At 44.2% G+C, this 26,725-nt stretch overlaps 1 protein-coding gene across 1 annotated transcript in view; it reads right to left on the bottom strand.

The window, feature by feature from the left end:
• Positions 1-26,725, bottom strand: part of DIP2B (DIP2 acetate--CoA ligase B (putative)) — a 792,630-nt gene that overhangs the window by 347,803 nt on the left and 418,102 nt on the right. Inside the window, exons 6-11 of the mRNA XM_086966287.1 lie at positions 21,666-21,824; positions 21,203-21,322; positions 18,674-18,871; positions 17,691-17,782; positions 5,478-5,588; positions 1,149-1,272 (exon numbers count right to left, since the gene is read on the bottom strand). Coding sequence (XP_086822413.1) covers positions 1,149-1,272; positions 5,478-5,588; positions 17,691-17,782; positions 18,674-18,871; positions 21,203-21,322; positions 21,666-21,824 — 804 coding nt within the window. The remainder of the gene's footprint in view (positions 1-1,148; positions 1,273-5,477; positions 5,589-17,690; positions 17,783-18,673; positions 18,872-21,202; positions 21,323-21,665; positions 21,825-26,725) is intronic.

The following is a 26,725-nucleotide window of genomic DNA, read 5'->3' as shown; positions in this document are numbered from 1 at the left end:
TCGACCTATGAAGGTATCCCTAGAATCTAAACAGGGCGTTCCGTACAGATTCCTTATTGCTGACTTGTGAGGGATGCAAATATTTGAGATGGGAGCCAGGCTTGAGTCACACTCAAACCATCCTACGATTAAAAACTGCCTTGCATTATACATGTAGGGATGAGAAAAGGGGACAATCAGCCAGTACAAGTTTCAATAAACAGGACTTCCACTATTTGGAGCACACACATTTTCTCATAGCTTTGATCCTTTTGGGGAAAGCTTATTTAAACAAAAAAAGTGGGATTCAGAGCAGCACAAGCATTGGCAAAGGCAATAGGTCTCGCCTTAGCAATCTGTTTTAGCCATGTTGTATAACAATGTGTCTGCTGTTCAGCATGGCTAAAGGTTAGTGGCGTAGAGGCAAGTGGCATGAAGTGCCGTAGATTGGAAAGGTGAAGAGGGGAGCATAGTGTCGTAGGATGGAGTGACAGTGTGTCGTGTATTGGAGTGGAGTAGAGTGCATGGCGTTGAGTGTTTCAGAGTATAGTGGTCTAGAATGCAGCGACGTAGAGTGCTGCAACATAGAGTTTAGCAGTGTACAATGCAGTTTTGTAGAATGCAATATTGCATTATAGAGTGCAGTGGCATAGAGTGCAGTTCTGCAGAGTGGCTCAGAGTGGTGCAGAGTAGAATATAGTGGCATTGAGTGTAGTGCCGCAGAGTGCAGTGGCGCAGAGTAGCGTGTCAGAGTGCAGTGGTGCTAAGAACAGTGGTGCAGAGTAGAGTACTGTGGCATGGAGTGGACAGGTGTATCGTGCATTGGAATAGCATGTTTCAAAGTACAGTGGGGTAGAGTGTTGGAGAGTATAGTGACGTAGAGCGCAATGGCGTTGTTTACACTTGCAATGCTATGGAAGCACCGTTGAGGGGACCGTTTTCCTGCTGACATCAAAAAAAGGAGCAGAGTGAGCTTCCCCATGAGAAGGCTTTGATCTTTGTTTTTAATCAGGGAGTATTTTCTTGGATGAGAGCTGCTCAAAAACAGGTGAGGCATTTTTGTGCCTTATCTACAAGGTGTTACATTTTTTTTTAGTGTTAGAAACCATGCAAAGGAGCACCAAGCATTACTAGAACAACTTTCAACCACTACTTCAGAATTAACTAACCTTTGAATTGAACAATCTCTCCATTTTGAGTTTTTGGAAGTCCCTTCAAGCAGACTTCACTGGTAAGCGCCAAGGCGATGCCACAGCTCCCAAGCAGGAACCCGATCTGCTGGCCGCCTGCATCCTGTGTGCGAAGGAAAAGTTGTAAGGGTACCAACTGTTCAAGTTCACCAGGGAGAAAACTTTCACAGCAACATCCAATACAAGCATGGGGAGCACCTTAGTGACTTAAAAGATAAGGACTCAGAGGCCATACTGGTCAGGTAAATGTGCAACAGAAATAGTCACTTACGAACACACAATTACAACAGACATTACGTTATGTTATGTTATGTTATGTTATTAAGTCACTTATAAAGCGCGCTAACACTGATTAGTTTCTTGGCGCTAAAATTGACAGTAACACAACCTAAGGTGGAGGAGGAGGTGGATTAAAAAGCTTGTCTAAAGAGCCAGGTCTTCAGAGCTTTCCGAAAAGGTAGAAGGTCTTGGCAAGATCGGATCTCCAGGGGAAAGGTGTTCCATAGACAGGGGGCAAGGGTGGCAAATCTACGACCACCAGAGCGTTTGAGTTTAAAGGGGGGGGTCTGGAGCAGGGCTAGATGGAGTGAGCGGAGGTTACGGGAGGGGACGTGTCTGGTGATCAGTTGATTGATAAATTTAGGGCTTTTGCCATGTAATGACTTGAAGACCATACAGCCTGCTTTAAAATAGCAGCGTTGTATGACTGGAAGCCAATGCAGCTTGATGAGAAGAGGGGTCGCAGCCTGCCATCTAGGTTGCTTTAGAATCAGCCTAGCAGCGTAGTTCTGCACCATCTGGAGGCGCTTAAGTAAATAGTTGGGGAGACCTAGGTAAATGGCATTTGCGTAATCCAGGTGGGACAGGACAGTGGCGATCACGACCTGGGTAATCGCTTCAGGCGTTAATAAACGCCTGACCTTCCTGATTTTTTTTAGTTGGTAGAAGCATTTGGAGACCACTTGTCCCACTTGTGTTTTTAGTGAAAGATCACTGTCCACAATGACTCCGAGCGTTTTAGCCGAAGGTGATGGTTGTGGAGCTTGACCCAGGTCTGCAGGCCAATAGTGAGGGCCCCAGTACTTAGCACTATCCCCGGTCAGTACTAGTTCAGTTTTACCTGGATTTAATTTCAATTGATTTTGATCCATCCAGGATTTAATAAACCTCATGGTTGACTGGAAATGACTCAGAGTCTACGGAGTTATCAATGGTGAAGAGTAGCTGCAGGTCATCTGCGTAGTTAAAAACTCTCACCTGTTTGTCCCTCAAGGTTTGTATAAGGGGGAGTATGTATATGTTAAAAAGGTGAGGTGACAGGGAGGAGCCCTGTGGCACTCCACATGGGATGGCTTGTTTAACACCGGTCAAGTCCCCCAGGCGCACTGCTTGGGATCGGTCCTCCAAAAAGGATCTCAGCCAGCAGGCCGCCACACCCTGTATGCCGGTCTGTCCGACAATTACGCGCCAATTAATCACTGTATCATGGTGAAGAATATGTAGCAACAAATAATTTTTTGTAGCAGGGCAATCTATACACAACTTTTAAAGGGAATTTCACACCCAAATCAAATCACAAACAAATCTTGTGGTTATGCAAATTCTCCCTCGAGAAACTATGTGTTTGGGTCCATAAAGAAAAAAAACAGAATTTGTCTTAAATTTGCTCCATGGGAGACACTTGGCTCTACTCCCCGGTATTGCTGGTGTTTTTGTCTCCTTTTATGTGTTACTCAACATAACGCTGAGGCAATGTGCGGTGGCCAGAATTGCAAATCATGTGCAGCTCAGTTACAGCTGAGATGGACTTTATTAATCTCATGGCGCTCAGGACTTTCTCAAAGATTTTTGTCGCTTTTTCGTTGCAATTAACCACATGTTTTAGGCCAACTAAGACAGGCATTTCTATACTGTTTACACTGGAGTTTCTTGCGTTGAAGCTAAGTTGTTATCTACAAGACATTGACCTAGAATGGTCATAGTACTTGTTGTTCTGTGTTTCTGTCAATGAGGATAGGCTCCTTTTTTAATGTTAATTTGGGCGGAATACAGTGCACTGTCCTCTCAAACTATATAGGAGAGGAATAGGTAATAGTACAGATTGACTGTCCTTTTGAGTCACTGATTTGCTTTGACGTCCGTGGACTGTGTCTTTTGTTGTAGGACTGATCTTGAGTGGAGGGCGACCCTGTCCTTTTTCCCTCTGAGCTCCCATTGAGTATTTTACTTTCTTCATTAGCCAGGCGCGGCGATCATGACCAACCACCCTCCAAATGTAACATGGTATAGTCAGGCTTGACAGTCTAAGAGAAATCAAACCAAGGATATTAGTTAACTGCAATCTTATCAAACCATTCCTTAAAAATCTCAATCTCCCTCTCACCACAAAATACTCAACCAGCCATAATTAACTTGGAAGTAGAAACATATTGACTGTTAATTCAGGGGTACTTCTGAATAAGTGATAGCCATTGATTAGTACTCCTTAGTTAACTGGCAAGGCCATTATTATTATTATTGTTGCTTCCTGTAGAGCACTCCCATCCCATTGAGTTTCCCAGCGCTGGACAAAGGTAGGATGAATCGAGCCCACATATTAGAACAACCAGCTCTTCAAGTTCTTGCAGAACACCGTCAAAGAGGAGCATCTTCGCAAAGATTCAGGAAGAGCATTCCATAACTTCAAGCCCAGGTATGCAAGGGACCGACTTCCCATGTGCACCAGGCGGTTTCTAGGCACTTTGCTGAGAGACTGGTTGAGTGATCGAAGTGTGTACGCGGACTGGTAAGGCACCACGATGGTACCCAGGAACATATAGTAGACCACCATCCCTGATCGTATTATTTTATACAGAATGGCCTACGTCTTCAAAGAGAAAATAGAAGAAAGATGACGATAGCCAAGTCACAACAAAAAGTACCCACTATACTGAAGAAATCAATAAAAAATTTAGCTAAAGAGCTGAGCTGAAACGGGGACAACAAACAATTATGAATACCCATGAAAATATAGGCACTTTGCCGCAGCTGGGCAAGGAATGGTTGGCCATGTGAAAGAACACATACTTCTGAGAAATCACCCTACATAATAACTACAAGATCAATGAAGATCAAAGCCAAAAATAAACGTTGCTAGGGGTTATCCAGGGCTGAAATATTTTCCAAACAATAACAGTCAAAACCTCACCAATAACTTCTGAAGCCGTCCTATAACTTGAACTGACAAAGTAGTAGCCATCAAAAGAAAGTCTATAGTTTGCATAATAACCTTGTCTTTTATGTCCTAAATAGGCATGGAGACATTGAGCATCACTTGGAACCAATGTCCTACAAAGAAACTCTACGACACTGGGCCTAGCAGCTGGAGCCTGTGGCTTGGGATGATTTGAGTCATATGGAAGAAAGGATATCAGCATTCTGAAGAGATATGGAAAGGAAGTGCGAGGATAAAAAGGCCTTTAAACCGACATGTGAAAATTTAAAAAGAAAGAAAAGTAAGTAAAGCAGATTATTGGAGCCCAGGAAAAAGTGGACTTGTGGTGTGTAGTTATCTAAAATAATTAACAGAGACCATTATCTTCATGTCTGATTCAAAATTCAACCATCTCACAATGTGCCTGTGATAAATAATTAAACCAAATCACCCCAAGAGAAATCGCTCTACAATTCCGATTTAAATTATGTGGCTACTCTTTGCTGCTTAGACTTTAGAAATGTGGAACAAAACTTAATACTCTGAGGGATGATTGAAAGCAGACAGATTCTACATGGGGACAAATGTATTTGTTAAATATTTAAGCAACTAACTTTATGTAGTTGAAACGTATCTAATTTAACTACATTTTATCGTTAATAAAGTGTCTTGAGCCCCAAATACTACTTTTGTCTTCTTAAACAGACTTGCATTAGGGATGTGTGTGTGTTTAAAAGCTACTAAAGCCAGATAGGACTTATTATTCTCTGAACATAACTGTTGCAATAGTGCCGTCTGATTAAGTATTTAACCTCCCCATAAAGTTTAGATTTTTCTCCCTCACTTGTGTTGTACTTGTTGAAATGGTTTGGTTTGCATGCCAGAACTGTTAACAACAAAAGTTTTCAGCACATTATAGTTAAGTGAGCGCCATCAACACCTGTCACTGTGAATGGAAATCTGTCAGACTGACACGTACATTTACAATCTTGAATTTGCTTTGCTAAGCACAGTTCAACCAGCTTCTAAATTATTGTTAGACTAAAGGTTAATTGTCAGCATTTTCTGGTGTTCTTCCTGCCCCAGCAAATGACACTCTATACAATGGACATTACCTTTCTAGTCAGAGGTACCTCTATTGGAACAGGGATGACTTCGGCCAGCAAACATCCATAGAAAGCCACCATAAACATGACTGGGTCGCTGTTAGGATACACCAGCGCCACCTAAAATAACATCAGAAAAACACAATGAAAAGGAGAGGAAAATGCTGAAAGATCTACACAGTCCTAACTTCATATAACCGAAAGTATACAACTCCCTACTAATAGCGTGGAAAAAACTAAATATGAGGTTTGGGGTAAATTAAAAGCTGTAATTTAAGTCCAAGTTTCAGGTGTTTTTTAAGCTAAACCTTTAGTAACCCAACTAGTGATATTTTGTATTTGTATACGAGGGAGCGGTCACTATTGTAGGCTTGCATTTCCATTCTGGTTTAGCACCGTCTACCGCATAATACAAGAATTCCACAGCAGTCTAGTGTTTTATGTGAGTTGTGGTAAGTATTTGGCGGAGTGAGGGTATTAGATGATTTGTAGTTAATTAGACATGTCATACTTTTTTGAGCGTGGCTGGAGGAATCATCCAGATGTCTGCAAGCGAAGTGCTAAGAGGTCCCCAGAAGCAGAATTGGACCAGAGGACGCAAACAATGATAAGGAAAATGTTACTTACCCTGTAAGCATCTGTCGTGGCATATAGCTCTGTAGATCCAGATGCTCTGCAAACTTCTGCCATGTAGTGTGGGGCTCAGATGTGTGTAACTTTTTTTTTTTAGAAAGAAAAGTATTTTGAGTCACAAGGTATAGCGACTCCTCCTATGACTGGTAATGTGCATGGGCAACAGCTTCATTTATTGTATTCCTGCATGTTGGGTGAAGATAAAAATGGAGCACAGAAGTGAAAGAACATGGCTATGTAAGTAAATAAGGCAATATGTGCAATGACGACGGCTTCCACGGAGAGGGGTGGGTGCTTGCAAATCTACAGCTCTTTATGTCACGAACAGATGCTTTCAGGGTAGCAACATCTTCCGATTGTGGCTAGTGTAGCTTAGAACCACATGCTTTCCAAAGCAGTTGTGATTAGCCAGAGGAAGTTGCAAAGGATTTAAAAGAGTATGTATGAGCTTGTTGATGTGCTAGACCATCCATACAATAGTGCTTGGTGAACGTGTGTTGGGTGGACTAAGTAGTTACCTTACAGATGTCAGCTACTGGGATATTACCCAGAAAGGCCATGGAGGTTGCCTTCTTGAGAGTAGAAGATGGCCTTGTGGAGCAGAGAGATATTGTTTGTCCTTGGCATAGCAGGTTTAAACACCCTTGATTAGCCACCAAGCTACTCCCGCTTTTGAAATGGGTCTGTGCTTTTTTGTGGTTTACTGCGGGTGACAAATAGTTGTGTCTTACGAAATCATTTTCTCCTATTGATGTAGTAAGTGAGGGCCCTTTTAAAGTCTACTGTCTACTTAGTCCTAGTGTGGGAAGAACACTGGGAGCTCAAACGGCTGGTTAAGGTGGAAAGAAGAGATCACCCTAGACAGAAACTTTGGTTTAGTTCTGAGGACTACTTAGTCATTGGGAAACTGGGAAAAAGGTTCTTATAAAGGGAGAGCTTGTAGCTCATTGACACACCTGTGGGAAGGGACTGTAGCTAGAAACACAACTTTCCCAGATAGACATTGGAGTCAGCAAGAGTGAAGGAGGTTCAAAGGAGGGGTCCACAAGTCTACTTAGGACTACATTTAGATTCCAGACAGAGGCTGGCCCTGGGGGATAACCCTTTTAAGTCCTTCCATAAAGGCTTTAATAATGGTGTAAGCAAATGCCTCTTTTTGTATGGTAACCTCCAAGTTTTAAGACTGATACTGCAGGTTTTTCAGCCTGCTAACCAGAACTCAGTGCCAGTACGTTGACCCTAAAGTGTATGTTGTATTGCCTGTACCCAATTGGAAATGGCTAACTTACCTGCAAGTCCCTAGTAAATGGTACCATGGTACCCAGGGCATGTAGGTTAGAGGGGTAATCCAGGGCTTGCAGCACTGGTTTTGTGCACCTGGAGGGCCCCAAGTAAAACAAGTCCCCCACTATAGACTGGTAGAGTAGTCATGCACTGCTAGCCCTACTTTGCCTTTGCAAGCAATGGAAAGGCAACCACTTCCCTTGGGCATGTGTGTAAGTCACCCTTTTGGTGGGCCTACGAGACCCTCAAGGCAGGATGCAACATACACAACAGGCAGGACATGCGCTTTGCATGTCCTAATAGTAAAACTCACAATACTGATGCTTTTAATGTGAAAAGACTATCACTCAATTGGCGAGTACAGGGTTACACTCTGACCCCGAATGTTGCATTTGAAGTAGGCACTCCAAGGTATCAAATTATATTTATAGTCTTATAGCGCGCCTGAATCAAGCCCCGAAGGGGTATCTCCGCGCGTGGCTTCTGTATAAGTTAGACAAACTATAGATAGGGAGTGACAAAGGGAAGGCTAAAATTAATCTTGTGTGAACAGGTAAGTTTTTAGTTTCTTCCTAAAGTTGAAGAGGTTGGGAGTTTGTCTTAGCTGGGGAGGGAGGGAATTCCACAGCAAGGGACCTTTAAGGGAGGGGGCACGACCACCCTGTCTCGCTCTGGTAACTTTAGGTACATATAGCAGCATAGTGTTGCTGGAGCGTAGAGTACGTCCAGGAGAGTAGGGAAAGAAAATATCTTTCAGATATTTAGGACCAGACCCATAGATGCATTTATGCATGATGCAGCAGAGTTTAAAATTTACCCGCTGTTGCACCGGAAGCCAGTGAAGGTGGGAAAGGAGAGGACGGGAGGGGGTACGGGGAGGGGCATTCAGGATGAGTCTTGCCGCGGTGTTCTGCACCACCTGCAGTCTGCGCAGTTGTTCATGGTTGGCGGAAATGAGTAGACTGTTACAATAGTCTACCCGTCCAAGGACTAGTGCCTGAACCAGCGTTTTCCTATGGATGTTTGGTAGGAAAGGGAAGATACGCCGTAGAAGACCAATTGTACGGAAACACGTTCCCGTGACCTGGCTGACGTGATCTTTCATGATCAGAGTTTGGTCTAGGCGTACCCCCAGGTTTTTGATGGTTTGTTTGGGCGCTGGGACAGGTCCGAGCTCAGGTGGCCACCAGTCCGGGGACCAGAGCAGGGTGGCCCCTCCAAACAACATGACCTCCGTTTTGGCCACGTTGCATTGGAGGAAGTTCTGGGCCATCCAACCTGCCACCGCTCTCATGCCGTCTTGGAAAGATTGCATGACTGCAGGTGTAATGGTTTGAAAGGGAAACAACAGCTGAGTATCGTCAGCGTAAGAGATTGGTGAGAACCCGTGAGATCTTATAATCTCTGCCAAGGGGGCCACATATACGTTGAATAACGTGGGGCTCAGACATGAACCCTGTGGCACACCCTTGGTAAGCTTCCTGCAGACAGATTTATGGGAGCCGAGTTTGACACCTTGTTGTCTGTCTTCAAGAAAGCTTTCCAGCCACGCAAGAGCGGTCCCCTTTACTCCTACTCCCTTCAGACGGTCGAGAAGAATTTTGTGCGACACCGTGTCGAAGGCAGCGGACAAATCCAATAGCACCAGAATCACTGAGCTCCCTCTGTCAAGTGACATTCTGATGTTATCTGTCACTGACAGGAGGGCTGATTCGGTGCTATGGTTGGGCCTAAAACCAGATTGCGAGTGGTCTAGGCCGCCCGCTGCCTCGATGTAATTGGACAGGTGTGCGTTGACATGTTTCTCGACCATCTTGCTGTAGTAAGGCAGAAGGGAGATGGGGTGGAGGTTGGAAAGCTCCGTCCATGGGAGAGCCGCATTCTTGCGGATAGGGTTCACCACTGCTCTTTTCCATTCAGTTGGTACTTTTCCCTCTTTGAGAGACTGGTTGATTATATCCTGAATGTAGGGGGCTAGCAGGGTACGGAGAGGGGTTAAGGTTTTAACAGGGATAAGGTCATCCGGCGATCCAGATTTTACTTGGGTCATTATTGTATAAAGCTCTTCAGTGTTAATAGGAGGGAATGTAGTTAGTGTAAGGTTGGTATTTCCGTTGGGGGAGGAAGCATTTAGGGAATCACTGTTTGGTTGGGATTCTAAGATTTTTCCATAGATGGATTCTATCTTGTTTTCAAAGTAGGATGAGACTTCTTCACATAGACTTTGTGAAAAGTCATCTGGACTTATACAGGCCGTAGGTTTTACAAATGTTTCAAGAATTCTGTACAGTTCTCTGGGAGAGTTATCGGCTTCCATGAGCTGTTGAGCGATGTTATTTTTGTGGGCAGCCTTGATATGTTTGTAGTAATTGGCTTGAGCTGCACGATGTGCCTTTTTGTTATCCTCAGAGTGTGATTTCCTCCATCTCTTCTCTATCCTTCTACATTCTTGCTTCTCTTTCCTAAGAGCCTCGGTATACCATTTTTCCTGTTTAGCCACAGGGAACTGTCTAAATGTTTTCAAGGGGGCAATTTTATCAATGGCTGCAGTTAGAGATTGCTGAAGCATAGTTAACTTATGTTCTACTTCCTCAGTATCTCTAATCTCGGGTTTTTCCCACGCCTTTTCTAACGTCTCCAGCGTGAGTTTGTGCCACTGTCTACATCTAGTGGAGGGTAGGGAGTTTTTATGGGGACCTTTATTAACTTTAAAAATAGTAAATTGTAATAAAAAATGATCTGACCAGTAGACTTGGGTAGGTTTGTGACACAGTATATTGTCAAAGTTGGTGTATATCAGGTCGATGCAGTGTCCACCTTCATGGGTGGGATCCTGATTCTTTTGTGTAAGACCGATGGTTGTCATATCAGTAGACAAACTTTTGGTCCCTGTGGAGTCAGATTGGTCAGTGTGAATATTAAAATCTCCGAGGAGAAGGAAATCTTCATTGGCCCGCATATAAGGGCCAAGCATCTCTATAAGAGATGTGGAAAAACTGGGGCATGGAAGAGGTGGTCTGTATACAAGTGCACCTTTGCTAGTCTTTCTGTTGGGGAAGGTGAGTCTGAAAACCATTGTTTCCATTTCTCTGCAACATTGTTTATCTAAAATGTCTAGTTTAATGAACTGTTTATAAATTATGGCGATGCCACCGCCAATTTTATCGGGGCGATCAGAGTGATGAAGTTTGTATCCCATAGGTACTCCCAGGGTAATGGCAGATACCGTGTGGGGTTTTAACCAAGTTTCAGTGATGAAACATAGATCTGGGGACAGGGAGTGTATTAAGTCCCAGATCTCAGTTTGGTGTTTGGGCATCGAACGAACATTCATGAGGATGCAGTGTAGATCATTAAAAGATTTACAAGGTTCGTGAGAGTCATTAAAATGCATTGAGGAATATTGGCATTTGTTACACGAGAACGGGCCATAAAAACAGGGTCTATTGTCCTCTGAATAACACGGGGAGGAAAGATGCCTCAATGATTTCAAAAAGGTAGACTCATACCTGATATATTTGGCAGCGCCGAGAGGCGGCATGATGTAGCAATACCGCCCGTCGCCTCGTCCTGTCGCGGACGGGCGCAGACGGGCAGCTCTTTGGCTGGTCTTCGGCTGTGAAGAGGCTGCGCGCAAACGCTGCGCGCTTCCTGTGAGGCGATGGCTAAATAGCCCCCAGTTGAGCACTAGAGCGCTGACCGCTCCCGGAAGTGCCTGGCCCTCACCTGTCCGCCCTCCGCACAACGGTAATGAATTACCGAGGCGGGCAGGCACAGGAATCGAGACCAGCACTCCGGATAAGTTTAAAACAGTATTAAACTATTTCGAGCTGCACACTCGCTAAAATCGTGCACAAGGAGTATTTAAAATGAAATGTTTTAAAAAGCGCTAATATTTCTGAAACGCTCTTCCAGTCACTCTATAATTTTACCTTCTCATTCAGTAGCAAGCTAGCGGAGTATAGACACTGCCACTGTCTTCCCCCGCAGCTGCGCTGACCAGAGGCTCCGCCTAAATAGCCCCCAGTTGAGCACTAGAGCGCTGACCGCTCCCGGAAGTGCCTGGCCCTCACCTGTTTGCCCTCCGCACAACGGTAATGAATTACTGAGTCGGACCGAGGCGGGCAGGCACAGGAATCGAGACCAGCACTCCGGATAAGTTTAAAACAGTATTAAACTATTTCGAGCTGCACACTCGCTAAAATCGTGCACAAGGAGTATTTAAAATGAAATGTTTTAAAAAGCGCTAATATTTCTGAAACGCTCTTCCAGTCACTCTATAATTTTACCTTCTCATTCAGTAGCAAGCTAGCGGAGTATAGACACTGCCACTGTCTTTACAACTCATTACATTAAGCCCGACTTGTACCTGAAGTCGAATTAATGTAATTTGCAGTGTGCAGCTTTACTGAAGCAGTTACTTTGTTACCCTTAAAACTCCTGTGCCTTCCAAAGCACACATAGACCCTGCTCCACAAGACAGCTTTTGCCCTCTTGGAGAGACGTGATAACGACTCAGGAAGGAGAATAATGAGGGACAGCAGGTCGGGGAGGTGTCACCTCCCTCCTGTATGTAGCCACTTGGTTGTTAGCCCCAAAAGGCAGGCTTCAAAAGTGAAGCTACCTTTGAAGGGCAGATGTGTAACCACGAGGGAGGACTTGCCCATTGTTCGGGTAGACAGGCTGGCACAGGGAGCAGAAAGGGGTAACCAGTTGCCAAACCAGTTTACCCTGGGGCGTAGCCACACTTCAGGGGTGGGCTAGGGAGATCTGGACACCAAGAGAGGGGTATCGCCATCTCAAGAGTGGGCAGAATGGTGCATCCTGGGATAGCCAAATGCACACTCCACAAGAAGGGGTCACTAAATAGGAGTGAACCAGGTAGCCCATTGGCTACCAACCGCATCCTGCCCTGAGGGCACTTTTCAAGCACAAAGGGGGCAGCCGTAGAACCCAGACCTCATATCTTGACCGACTTGGAAGAAGGACTGCCCTGCTGCAGTGAAGGACTAGCAAAGAGGCTGTACCGACAAGGACTGCACCTGCTGGCTAGTGAAGAGAGTGACTGTGCCTGCAGTGTCCTGCTCAAGGAGAAGCAGTCTCCAGAGTCCAGTCAAGCCAAAAGAACTCAAAAGGCCAATTGATTGGCCTCCTGTTTGCAGCACAGGGACACAACAGCTGAAGCAGCCTGCAGGAGCAAATTGGTAGCCCAACGTCTTCAAGCTGCTACCACCGTTGCCATGCAGCATGGAGGACCAAGCCCCGAAGCACATGGTTGCACCGGAGTTTCCGGAGTCTGGGAGTGCTGTCGGAGAGTTGCTGGGACACTCAGAAGGCAATTTATCAACCCAGGAAGGATTGGCCTATGCCCGCAACAATATGCAACTGGTAGTTTAGTGTCCACTGCACTTTGGCAAGACCAGAGAGGACTTTGTGGACGTTGACCCTGTAATCAGGACTCTCTAATCATGTTCGTGGACTAAATCTCTTAACGAAGACCCTCATTGACTATGTCGCATCCACAGCATCCTTAGAACATCTTCAGCATCCTGCATTTCTTGCTTCAGGACTACTCCATAGTAATCCATTGCAACGCAGATAAAGCGCCTGGAACTGCTGGAGGGCTGCCTCTTCTGTGAAAGTAACTGTTCTTCAGGACCTTGCTGTTCCCCCTGATTAGCTCCCTGCCAAAGTTAGTCGCCCACAGTACTTGTAACCAACCGCATTGACACTTACCTAAGTTTTCCTTGAAAACGTTTCTTCAAATGTGTCTACTTCGTCAAGGCTTGATCACGGTAAAGTGAAACTGCTTTCATTTATCACTGCTTGAAAAATCTTTATCTTCATAACCTTCAGAATTATCTTTTTCATTTTAGCGCCTTAATCCTTATAAAAATACAGTCTGTTTTTATAATTTGGAGTCTTTTTTTTCTTCAGTTGTGTTGGTGCTGTTTAAATGCTTAACACTTGTTCTCTGTGTAAGCCTTGCTGCTCAGTGAAACAGCAACTCAGGGTTGAGCTCAGGGTTTTACAGTCAAAACCTACTGGACCTAAAAGGATTGGTAAGTGTATTATTAATGGTGAGGTCACATAACCACACCATATAATACAGCTAATTTCCTCACAAACAGGGACTCTGAATAGTAAAGAGTGTTCCCTGTTCTGTAGGTAAGCTGCAATGGCAGCTAAATGCAAATCAATGGACGTTTAAACCAGACCTAAACGTTGTGAATAAAACAATAGTTTGCACTATCGGATTTAGTGGATCAATGTTTTGGGTAGGCAGTAATGAACTAACCTCTTGCACTTTGCTGCATAGCAAGCTTGTGTAGTAGGTAGGAGAGACGCGGAGGATGGACATACATTCCGAAGGTAAATTGAGGTAACCAAACTCTAAGACCTCAGGAGCCAAATTGCAGGGTTGTGCTGCTTGGATTTTTGGGTGCCTGCCCCTGCACTTGTGTTGAGTGAGTAGGTCTGTCCAGTTGGGTACCCTCTTGTGAGGGACCACAAACATCTTGAGGAGGATTGTGAACCACGGCTGTCTGGCCCACGTGGGAGTCAACAGGATGAGAGATGTTTGCCGTAGCATCTGAAACGCATATGAAAATAGTGAGATAGGTGGAAAAGCACAGGCAAATATCCCTGTCCAGGTCATGCATGGTGCATTGCCCAGGGACTGTGCACGCTGAAACCTGGAAGCACTGTTACAGGGATGTGCAAGTGTCCTGAACAGTCATACCCTGCAGATGTGCTAACCAGCCCGTGAGATAGGAGTCAGTAGAAACGGTCACTTGGGGAACAGGGTCAAGAAAGGGCCCGCCCTGCAACAGGTTGTTGCGGTTTCGCCACTTCAAAAAAAACTGGTCTAGAAAGGGCCTGCCCTGCAACAGGTTGTTGCTGTTTCACCACTGCAAAGAGTGATGGGTGCTGGCTCAAACCAACACTAGATCTTGAAGTGGACACATATGCTAGAGAGCATGTACTGAACGATCCAGGAAGCCATCAAGCCAAGGAGGTGCAATACAGTCCTGACCGTTAGGTGGCAATTTAGCTGAAAAAGAGGTAGCAGCAGCTGGAGGATTGAACTACTGCAGGGATGGGATAGGCTTTCCCAGTGACGGAATCGAGAACTGCCTCTAGAAAACTGGGCTGTATTTGAAGGGGTTAGTGGTAGGAGTCTTGACCAGATTGTTGGGGAACCTAGCTTGTGTAAAAGATCTAAAGTGACCTGGGTGTGGTCCAAGCATTCCTACCTGCTTGCACTCTTTTTCAGCCAGTCATTGAGAGAAGGGAAGACGTGGACACCGATCCTCCGGGGATGAGCAGCTACCACAGAAAGGCTTTTGTGAAGTTTCTTTGGGCTGAAATTACACTAAAGGGCAGACCCTTGACCTGCAAATTCTGTCCACACACCACAAACTTGTGGTAGTGACGGTGAGAAGGATGGCTGGGTATGTGGAAATAGGCATCCTTCAGTTCAAGTCACCTTGCTGCAGAAGAGAAATGATGTCCTGTAGTGACCATGTGGAAGTGCTCCAACAAGATGTATGTGTTGAGGGGCCGGTGGCCGAGAATGGCCCTGAGGAATCCATCTTTCTTGGGGATAATTAAGTGCAGGGTGTACACCCCTTTGCCGCGCTGGTGTGATAGCACAGGCTCTATGACCCACTTTAAGTAGGAGCATTTGTACTTCTCTTGTAGGAGGCGCTGATGTTCTGTGGAAGGGAGTGTTTGCGAGGAGGGATGTTCGGTGGTGGAGCAGTGAGTTCCAGGCAATAACCATGCTCTACAATCGAAAGGACCCATTGATCTGAGGTGACTGTCAGAGTGCGAGGAACCCCTGCAGTCATCCCTTGACAGGTGTTGGGTGGTCGGGGTAGGGAGAGTGAATCACTGGTGATAGCGGCTCCCTTTGCTTCACACTATCTGCCCCTAGAGTTATTTCCCCTGGAGTAACCACAGGAGGGTTGCTGATTTTGTTGCTGCCTCTGATAGGAGGTGGATGTCTTCGGAGAGGGGGCTTTGGTGCCATCACAAAACTGGGTCCTACGAATAGATCCGCCTGGCAATAAGTACTGAAGAGACCCCATTGCCTTAGCTGTGCATATCTCGATTTTCTCTAGCATCCGATCAACCTGTGGCCAAAAGAGATGTTCTACAGCTACATGTGCAAGAAACACATTGATTACTTTGGTGAATTCTCAAAAATAATGGTGGCATTCGGGCTGGTATCAATATTAAGAGGAGCGGCGTAATGACTACCCTAAATCTGATGGCAATGCTGGGTGGCAATGCAGCCTGGGCACCAAAGTGGACTCTTTTGAAGTGCTAGAAAAAGATTTTGTAGCCTGATGAGTGATACTAAATAGATTGTTCAGGGCTGATTCCAGTACATGGTGTAATTTAGTCCACAGAGATAAGATGGCAAGAGTTTATGTTACTTTGCTTTACAACCACAGACATCTGTCCTACTTTGGTGTGTAGTTCATATAAACCCTTTATAGGATCTGCACGTTGAGACAACATACACTGTAGGACTGGTGTTAGATGGATTCTAGACCTCTCACCGGGTATGTTGGCCTGTGTACCAGCTAGCTCACAGTGCCACTAGAAACTCCTCTTATCAAGGAGAGTATAGTTCTTAGCAACTATCAAACATGACAACCCTGATCCCTCAGGACTGTGGAAACAGTGTACTACTTTTCGCTCAGTCACTCGTGCTCACTTAGTCTCAGAGAGTTACACAGAATAAACGGCAGGGACGTTTTACAATAAGTATTTATTGAACAGTTGTTATTCTAGTGTGAAATAGGTGCGCTGAAACAACCATTAGACAGTAAAGGATATAAATTATTAGAAGCAATAAGAAAGTAAAAGGATAGTAGATTTCTATCATTTTGCTATAACCATCAATTCAGGCAAGTATATAAAATACATGACAATAAAATGCATACTCCTACGATGCAACCCCAACTAGATGTACCTAGTGTACCTAGCATGTATGTAGGTGTTAAGCCAAGAATCCCTCTAGGAAAGGCAACCCCATTAACTTAAGTGAGAGACTGTGGTACACCGTCTTGGTCTTGAGTTGGACACCCCACAATGGATGTTAGACCACTGCAAGCTAGAGTATCTGCATGCAGGAACCTCAGAATCTTGCGTCAGTGTGTCGATAGTTTCGTATAGAAATATCATCCGCTGTAAAACACATTTGCTTCTAGGCACAGGTGGACTCATCCAAGATCCATTCTGAAAATGTGGCGACTACACTGACTGAGTTTGGCTCTTGCAAGGCAAGTGGATTGGGCTGGCAGCGGTTACACAGTTGAGGACCACGTTACATAGTCTGTGTTACATAGTTACAAATATTACTTAGTTCAGGAATGGTCTAGTTAAGGCATGTTCTTCGTGGTTATAGCACGTCCAGCAAGCACTCACAAGACCTCATAAGCAATGTACAGGCAAGGCATAGTTGACCATGAATATGTACGGGAGAAGCAAGAATGGTTGAAGACAGTGGTTTGGAAAAGAGAAGTACTGTCTTATAATGAACTACATCAGAGATTGCCTGTGGTGGAGTCAGCTGGACATAATGTTCCAAAGACGGGGCTGCCACTGAGATGGACAAGCAGACTGAAATTAAAACAGCGTATGGAAGAATAACATGCTGCAAACCAAGTGGTCAGCAGTTATCCCAAAAAAAGATAGCCCATAAAAAACACTTATCAGACTTACCCTACAGTGACACGGTTCCACTAATCAGCAATAGCAAAACAAAAATAAACCAAGGGCAGAGCTTCTGAAAAGCTGCCCTCATTTATCCGTGGCATACAATTATAGTCTAAATCTTTAGCCACATCGAGTTCTTTATTATTGCCAACCATGTGCACAAATTATGAACAAATTATGAACACACACCTGCTTCTCAAACACATTTAAAATGAGTATGGATGAACTTGTCATTACATCCAAAAATAAAACCCAGTCAGTTTTACAGAATGACCAATAAGATCAATAAATATTGAAATTATGTCACTTGAAATTCATTATATTCAAATGTGTTGAATGTATATTTATTGTAGATATGGTGAACACAAAACTGGAGGTTAGTATTTGTTGGAACGATGAGACCACACCCAGGTAGAAGAAACTGATCCAAGTTTAAGTACAAGACGTCTAAGCATGCTCCACGTGCACAACTGCCCTCATACATTTCCAACAGAATGCCACAGCCTAAAGATCATTAAAAGAATACAACAGTTTACAATATCAGAAAAGGTGTAGATATTTTTAAAACCGTACCCGGTCTCCTGGCTTCAGCACCGGTTCAGTTTTGGTTCCAAGTTTATTAAGAAGTGTGTAGGCCAGCCGTAGACTTCTGGTCCACAATTTACCTACAAGAAGGACATTTAGCAATGTAGGTCAGAAGACTCGTTTTTAAAAACATTAAAATTGACATATGTTCACCAAGAAAGCTTTACATTGTTTTCTTCGTTAAGGGGGGATATCAAACACAGCTCTCTCTGAAATAAGAAAACTGAGGAAATGAGCGACACTCAGTCAAGATAGAGAAGCTGGGACTAGAACACTGGTCTAGTAGATGACCACTTTGGCCACATATATCTATGCCTTAGTGAAACTAAAAAAAGGACGGCTACAGAGTATGTTGCGTGCCAATTAACATCCAGTAATGGAGACAACTGAACTTTCCCTGGGCAGCACCCTTCAAATAACCATTCAACCTTCTCTAGCATAAGCCTTAGTGACCTCTTTCACCGCTAGCATAGCAAATGGTTAAAATGGCAATCATAATAATATCTGGCAGAATATGTCTTTCAGATTAATTAAAAAAAAACTGTCACAGGACTGAAAGCAGACGCACATTAGAGAACGCCGAAGCAAGTCTCAAGACAATTAATAACAGTTGCATTTCTCATTTCTTTAGGAGGCTTCGGACACTCCCCGGTGACATGAGTTGTTCCATCACGTTCTATTTAAAGGCTTGGAAGTTTGGTTTCCACAATCTGACACTGCACTGAGGATCTGAAAGGATGCTGTCTTTGTACAAGTTCGGTAGGCCTACCACTATTCATCGAATACATTTGAATAACAATGGGGCAGCCTTCCATGAAAGAGTTAACAGATCTAACATTCTCTGCGCATTCACAGCCTTTACATTCCTTTCAAACGAGGAAAACATACTATCTGAGTCTGCGACCTGTGTGAAGGAAAACCAAAGCCAACATGTCCCATAGAACTCCATGGTGGACTAGACGTCAACCTACCATAAGTCAGTGTGTAAACTGGCTTCCCCGTCACGTCGAGGGCCGTCAGGCACGGGCACTTGGCCTGAGTGGTGCCCCAGCGTTGCAGCGCAGCTTCAATGGCTGGAGGCCAATTGCAGACCACGCCCAGTGGCTCCCCCTTCACAGGGGTCATTTGACGTCCTTCCGGCTTTGGCTGGTTCGGGTCTGGCCGGGGCACTGAAGGAAAACGTGGACACACCAATTAACGCTGCAATATTTGGTTTAAATCTATGTCGTAATTCTGCCTAAACGTAGAAGCTTTCACACAGTGTTTTAAACTTTCATATTGTTAGACAACAAAATGAAACAGTATATAACAAAACACAGTAGGTGAGTAAGATTTCTGTGTACCAGCCACAATTCGCTATCAACAAGCACTGGCAAAACCAACAGGTCTTTCTTTTGAGACCTATTGGCTTTGCCAGTCGACGTACAGCATTCCAGACGGATGAGAAGAATATTCAAATAAGCGAAAAGAAAACCTAATATGCAGCTGAATAGAGTATATCCTAAATAAAAACAACCATTTGCAATGCAATCGATCTCGCCTTTGGGACCTCATTTGCATTTGGCTATGCAGCACATTAACCTGGGTGCAGAAACATCTACAATGCTTTAACATGGAGGGAAAGTAAGGATCAAACTGCGTGACATGCCAACTATGAGAACACATGAAGAGAAATATTGCCTTTCAGCGGGAAATGGTATAGTCCAAAGCTCTGTTTTTAATATAAAATCAGGGCCTTCGGTGGTCATATCACTGAAAATACAAGATTTGAAAAAAATATTGTCTACAGGTGCTTGCGGAAGACAATTTCTATGGACTGGAATCTAGAGAATGCTACAGTGATTCTGGAATTTTACTCACCTCTGCTGGTCATTTTCTATGAAAAGGGTGAAATAGAGGCAGTAGCCAGAAAAATTAAAAAAAGAAAGTCCCTCAGCAGAAAGCAATTCTGGTATTTTACTGACCTCTGCTGGTAGTCTTCTATTAAGACAGTTAAATAGACGCAGTTGAACAGAAAAAAGTCCCTAAGTGGAAGGAGACAAGTCCTAGGGATGATCTCCAGAGCCCACAAAGTACATATACATACAAATATTATACTAACTAAAGTATATACAAGAGATCTTGAAGGCTCGATCTAAAAAGAGAAGTCTATGCCACAGCTGATCGCATCATTTTGTAGGAACGCGGCCCTCCCGATGCATGTGTCTACAAAATAGTGTTGCTGTTTTTTTTTCTTTTTATTTGCCATTCTCAGTGGGATTAGCAAATAAGAAAAACAATTTGCAACTCTGAAGCTTGGTTAAGGGAAGCAAATTGGAGGGCGTTAGTCAGGAGAGCGGTATGGAATCAGCAGATAGGGTGACAGGGCAGTGGGAGGAGAGGCAACAGTCGTCAAGAGGCCACGGGTGACAGGAAACAACAGGAGGATGTTAGTGGGGGGGATGCAACATGGAGAGGGGACAGCCGCAAAACAGAGGGTAGGGATGAGTAAGAGAAACAACTGGCGAGAGAGCAACACATGCAGCAAGCTGGGGAGAAGCACGAGAAATTAGCATAGCGAGGACTTGAAGGCAAGCATAACATGTAGGGTGGCAAAGCGAAGCACACAGGCAACAGTGAGCAAAGCAGGTGGAGAAAAGTACATTAGGGAGACAACTGGAAAACACATGCACTCTTATGGAGTCCTTTACCAAAAACAAAAAATGCAGTTCTTGAAAAGCTAGCACAGAAAGCATATAAATTAGCCAATCAAAAGAGGTGTTTAAGAGACTATACACAAAGGGACATGATTGAGAAGTAGGCAAACAAAAGTGCAAGACGGGCAACCAACGGTATGGGCGGGCTTCAAGACCCTTTAGGTTCTTAATAAGTATGTGATACTGTGGGAGAAGTAAAGAAAACTCACTGAGATTTTGATGCCAACATGGCCATGAAACGGATGTATTGAAGACAGACGTCTCTGAATAAACTATAGGAATGTCATGTGTACAAACTAAGGCCAAAATCGAACTAAAGAAGAACATTGATAAAGGATTATGAAGCATTTTAAACACATTTGAACGGAGTCTGTGCATTACTTGACTCAGGTTATCTGGAATGTACAATGATTTTTGTAACGGAATAAATAGTGAGTGGTGATCACTTCTGTTAATATAATTAGGGAATTGATATCCCTATATGGAGGATTAGGAGGCTGATCCTCCAGATCTGAGCACCAACTATGGGTACGGTTTCCACTTTAAGTGAAAGGTGCGGTGGAAAAGTCTCAGCCTCAATCTGTAAATCCCTTTGCATAATAAAAGGTGCGTGTGTGTATGACCTGTTTGTGATACAGTGTTTGGATTTAAGCTGTCTTAGCCTATGGTGTAACTGATTTATTTTGCATGAATCATTAATGACGTGGAGAGTGCTGTCTAGACGATCTAGTGGGTGGTTCTCTAAATTGGTGTGCCTGCATGGCACATCATATCTGGTGTTGCAGCCTTAGCGTTCCACTGTACCTTCCACAATCTCCTCAAAATCATCCACAAAGAATTCTGTCAGCGGTGGCCGCTTCGGCCTTTTCAGGGTGTTGAGGAGCTGCTGGATCTTGGTGGACACCCGGCTACTTACTGGTACACCTGCATGGACAAAAAAGTATGGTATATAATAAATGGATCCGCCACAGCAGATCGAAAGTGACATCTGGGTTAAATTAGACTTCTATATTATGGGTGCCAACAAAACAGCGAGATGAACCCTGAACAACACATCCAGATTGCTCTTGCTAGCACACAAATGGATTTCTCAGGAGAAACAAGCTGTAAGCTTGTGAAAAGTCTTTCATTGTATCCGCCTATCGACCTTTTATATAAAAAGAAGTATCTATATGTATCTTTTGAAATCACGTGAAACTAATGAAAATGCATAGGGCCTTATGGAATTATCTACCAGCAACAGAGTTCAATATTGGGTACCGCATACCATCCGCAGTATCCATCAGGCTAGACCGTCGTGATGCCTTGTGCATTCCTTTCACCAGTCCATGAGGTGGCAGGTCTATGTTCACAGGGCGCACAGAGGTGGTGGAGGATGATGGTGCAGAGGTGGTGGCTGTGACGTCAGGGGGTGCCGAGATGGTTTCTGCAAAATACAAAAAGGTGGGAGGAACTAGATTATCTCTGCTAGGAAAAAAATATGTTGGTGCAGTTTTATAGAAAGCAAACTGGACCCGAAGGTATCAGAGCGCCATACAAGAGCAACAGTTGTGTTACAGACGGATACATTCATTTAGTTAGGCATGGGGAGATAAAGTGATTTGCCCAGAATCACAAGATGTTGAGCTCCCCTGTCGAAACTCGAACACCGTTCCCTAGCTTCGAGTTTGACCGCTATGGCTGTAAGGTCATATCCATTCCCTTAGTTATAAAATTAAAACATGAATCGTAAATTATTATCAACATGACATATTAAACTGCATATCTACAACAGGATAACTTTAAATACTCAAAAGTACACAATTTAAACAATCTAGCCTTAAAGTGTTAAATAGTTTGGACTCTAGTTGGTGATATTTGCCACTGCAACTAACGATACCGTAACTAAATAAATTTAACTGACCACTGTAATGCCACACTTTTTCATTTCCATTTTGTATATTTTCAAACACGCAGCACTTGGGATCCCACATGGTTTCAGCAAGGATATTAGTCGTCTCCAACCATCACTCGTCCAGATACTCACAAAAAGGATCGTCAGTGGAATAGTGATGGCAAACTAAGACCCGACAACTTCTCAGGTCTATTAAAAACAAGCATACAGGCAGGAGAATATTAGAAAGGTCACCTGCTATGCACGTGGACCATGCTACAGAGATCTGCACACTGCCACAAAGTTCACAAAATAAGGACTGCTCCAAGTGCATAACAGAGACTACGTTAGACTCTCCCCACTAGCACACTCCAACATGTGTGTTCTTCTACAAATGCTCCTTTTTGCTAATATCACAAAAAAAGAGTAATATTATGATGCTATCCAAGCTGAGAAGTCCTCTTCAAGAGCAATGAAATTAGAGCAATCACATGCTACAGAAATAATATTCAAAATACGAGTGAATGTAACCATCTGAAATAAAATACCATTTTGCAGACTTTTGCATATGCCTTGGTGCGAACACTGAATAAAAGTGTGTTTTTTTAATAAATATTTAATGAACTGGAAAAAGACAGAAGAAAAGAAAATCTCTACATGACTTAAACTTTTCCTTTGCCGGTTGTAAATTAAATACCAATTTTTGCAGACTTTTGCATGTGCCTTAGTACAAACACTAAATAAAAATGCAGTTTTCCAAAAATAACTAACTGCAAAAAGACAGAATAAAACAACATCTTCCCATAATCGAAACATTCTCCCTGCAAGTTCGACATTTTGCCCCAGAATTACTGCAAAATGAAAGGAGGCAGAATGCTCATCTTCAGTGAGAAGTTGACCGGTATAATATTCAATGATTCTAAGCAAAAGTTCAAAAACACTGCAAGATGCACAGACACACACAGTAGTTATCAAAAATCAAGTCAAGTCAAAATTGGCTTTATTTCGATATAAGGCATATCTTTAAAAGCAATACACAGACATAATAAAAAGATAAAAGAGCCAATCCATAAAAAATACAATCATACACAATAGAGTACGAATGGCACCAATAAATTACATAAAATAGTCAGACATAGGGACGAAAAATTAAGCAATATACATAAGCCTTTTTGATCCGATTAGCCATGCCCAACTTAAAAACTTCGCCATACCATAGACAAATAGGAGCCGTGTATCAGATTTCAGTATTCGCAAGGCTTTACTATAATGTCTGGTACCCAGCTCTTTGCACAAAGGTTTAAGCCACCTGTGGCGAGGAGCTTTATAGGCACGGCATTCAAATAAAAAATGGGGGACCGACTCAGTCCTAGAAGCACAGAAAGGACAAAGCTTGATGGTCTGTGCCGGGATCTTCCAGCGAGCGGTCAGTTCGCCCAAAGGAAGCACTCCTATTCTGAATTTAAAATACAAAGCTCTATCTCTAGGTTTTGAAATAGCATCGAGATAAGGTTCACATACGGTTACCTCCTTTACTAATAAAAATTATCTGGTAGTTCTACACAGATTAGGGTCAGTATTTCTTTTTTTCACTACCCACTTCTAATAAGCTTTTTTTAAGACTGCCTTAGGGGGTGCGAACATAGACTGCCAAGCCTCACCAAATCCCAATTCCCCAAGCAGATGCTTAACATCCCTTAACCATCCGAATTTACACCAACCAGAAATCGATAACTCCTCCTTTAACAAGTTCAGGGACTCTCCATAGGCGGGCCCAGAGAAGAAGGGGTCGTAATCTGGCCTAGTCTTTAATAGATCGGCAACCCATGTCTAGGAGTAAGGGTAAAGTGGGAGTATTATACGGAAGACCCATTAGGTCCTTCAGGAACTTGTTCTCTGAGCAGGATAACTGGTCCACGTTCTGTGCTCCCCAAAGCTCTGCTCCATAAAGCGCCGCACTAACACCTCTCGCCTTGTAGATGTCTAGCACCGGGGCGATAGGTTTGAGAGTAGATAGCCGCTGTTCTTTAAGTAGGGCCCCCACCACCCTTTTATGGCTCAATAACATCTTTTGGAGATGGCAGTTCCACTTCATGGTATCAGACAGGCGGATCCCTAGATAATCAAACACCTTGACCCTTTCCGGGGACACCATATTTAGTAAAGGTGGCCGACCATGCTTTTTCGGGGGATTCAAGACCAAATATTTGGTCTTTTCAGTGTTGATTATTAATCCCCGAGACTCGCAGAAGGTTTGAAAACTATCAAGAAGGCTCTGTAGCCCAACCAGGGTTTTAGAAATCAAAGGTTTGCAAATAATAAAGTGGGTATTCTCCTGCCCGCCAGGGAAGGGGCATCTGAGGGGTATTTTAAAAGATGCTCCACCACTCCGTTGACATACAATGAAAACAGAGTGGGGGCAAGAACGCACCCCTGGCGGCCCCCCTTATTTACTGTTATTCAAGCGGTCTTTTGGCCCTGTTTACCCCACCGCACCTGCGCAAAGTTCTCAGCATGGAGCTTTATTAGTAATGACAATAAATACGGGGGCATTCCCAAATCAGACAGTACCCTCCATAAACAACCACGGGGCACTAGGTCGAATGCAGTCCGCAGATTGATAAAAGCAAGATACAGACTGCATTTGCCTAGTACAACCACCTTCCAGTAGAGCAACAGCAGTCGAAAGCACTGCTCAATGGTCCCGGTGCCTGACCTGAAGCCCGCTTGAAAGTCAGAGAGGATCCCATTGTCCTCTACCACCTGGAGCACCCTCCCAAGAACCACCTTCCCTGCAACTTTCTGCGATGAGTCTATTAAACTAATGTGTCGGTAGTTTGCTGGGTCGTCCCGACACCCTTTTTTGAAGATCGGGACGACCTCAGCGCCCATCCAAGATTCTGGGAGAGCAGCATCATGATAACTTGCATTGAGCAAAGAGGCAATAAGATTCCCCCATTCTAACAAGTTAATGCGAATCAAGTCCCCCGGTAACCCATCAGGCCCTGCAGCCTTATTGGGAACAAGAGACTTGATGGCATACTCTACTTCTTTACCAGTGAACAATAAATCCTCACTCTGGCCGGGGGGGGGGGGTGGGTCCAGTAGTAATATCTCAAGGGATCCCAACCCATCACCCGTTATCGAGGTATATAGGCGAGAAAAGTGATCCAACCATGACGCCTCGGGGATATTGCATGTTATGAGCGAATCAGTAGGCTTATTCTTAGCTCTAACTAGGTCCCAAAAGCCCCTAGAATCCCTCCCAGCGCTTGCCGTCTTCGGGTCACACCAGAACTGATTCTCCCACTCTTCCTTTGCCTTACAAATAGCACCCCTGTACTTCTTCCTGGCAATACTAATCAACCCACATCCCTTTGTTTTAACTGCACTAATTAAATCCCTTTTTGCCTTCCGACAAGAATTAGAATACCAACCTGGATTTCTCTTGGGGCGCCCCCTCTTGCCAGCTTTAGTATTTTGGCTGCGTATAATAAAAAGGTTGCCTATGGATTTAGTGGTGTGACCAAAAAGAGTAGAAACCTCATGGACATTTAGGGTGGTAGATTCCAACTTGGTCAAAACCTTGATCATAATTGATCGTATTTCCAAAACCTTACCCTCGTCCATAGCAACATGATTCCATTTCAGGCGTCTCCCACAGTTCGAGGGACAAACTTCACCTGTCGAACTCAACACATACCCAAAATGTCATCTGCCGCTAGGCGCTCAAAGGTGCAATTAAAATCCCCCGCAAGCATGATGTAATTATCTGGAGTACACGATCTAAGGTCGTCCTCAAGACCCAATAGGGTCAAAGAGGGCAAGCCTCCTTTGGGGCCTCGGACATAAATGTTAAGGATCTCCAGGGTCCGTCCGCTGAGAGGCCCTCTCAGTGACAATCTTTGCAAGTCAGGAGACTTGGAATCTCTGCACCTAATCTGATAGCCTAATGAAATGCTAACCCAAATAAGCAGGCCGCCAGAGGGGCAACCTCCCCCTGCAGGAGGGGCAATGGCAGGCACAAAGTAGGTAGTATAACCAACTTTGTGACAAGGTTCCAAACACCAGGTTTCTTGGAAAATACATAACCCGAAAGACTCAATGAAGGAATTCCACTCAGGTAAATCTAGGTTTCGGAAAATGCCCGCTACGTTCCAGCTGACAATCTTCAAATCATTATTATCAACTGTCTCATGCTCGACCAAGGGTCTCTGCGTGGGAGGACTAAACCAAAAACCAGGGGCCTTTGGCACACCCTCCAATAAAACCTTGGCGTCAGGCACGCCCGAAGCAAAGCATCCAGATAGCTCCCCATGTGGGGGACCAGAATAAGAAGCAGGAGCTGGTTGGCGATTGCAACAGGGCTCCAGTGTGTTCCCTTGCGAGTACATACTACAGCTCCCGAGTACAGCAGCCACAGCAAGTAACTTCTTAGGCGATTGATAACCATC

This window comes from Lissotriton vulgaris, chromosome 1_1, assembly GCF_964263255.1.
Source record: "Lissotriton vulgaris chromosome 1_1, aLisVul1.2, whole genome shotgun sequence".
Lineage (NCBI taxonomy): Eukaryota > Metazoa > Chordata > Amphibia > Caudata > Salamandridae > Lissotriton > Lissotriton vulgaris.
Note: the sequence above shows the minus strand (reverse complement) of the source record. Positions and strands in the feature narration are given on the sequence as shown.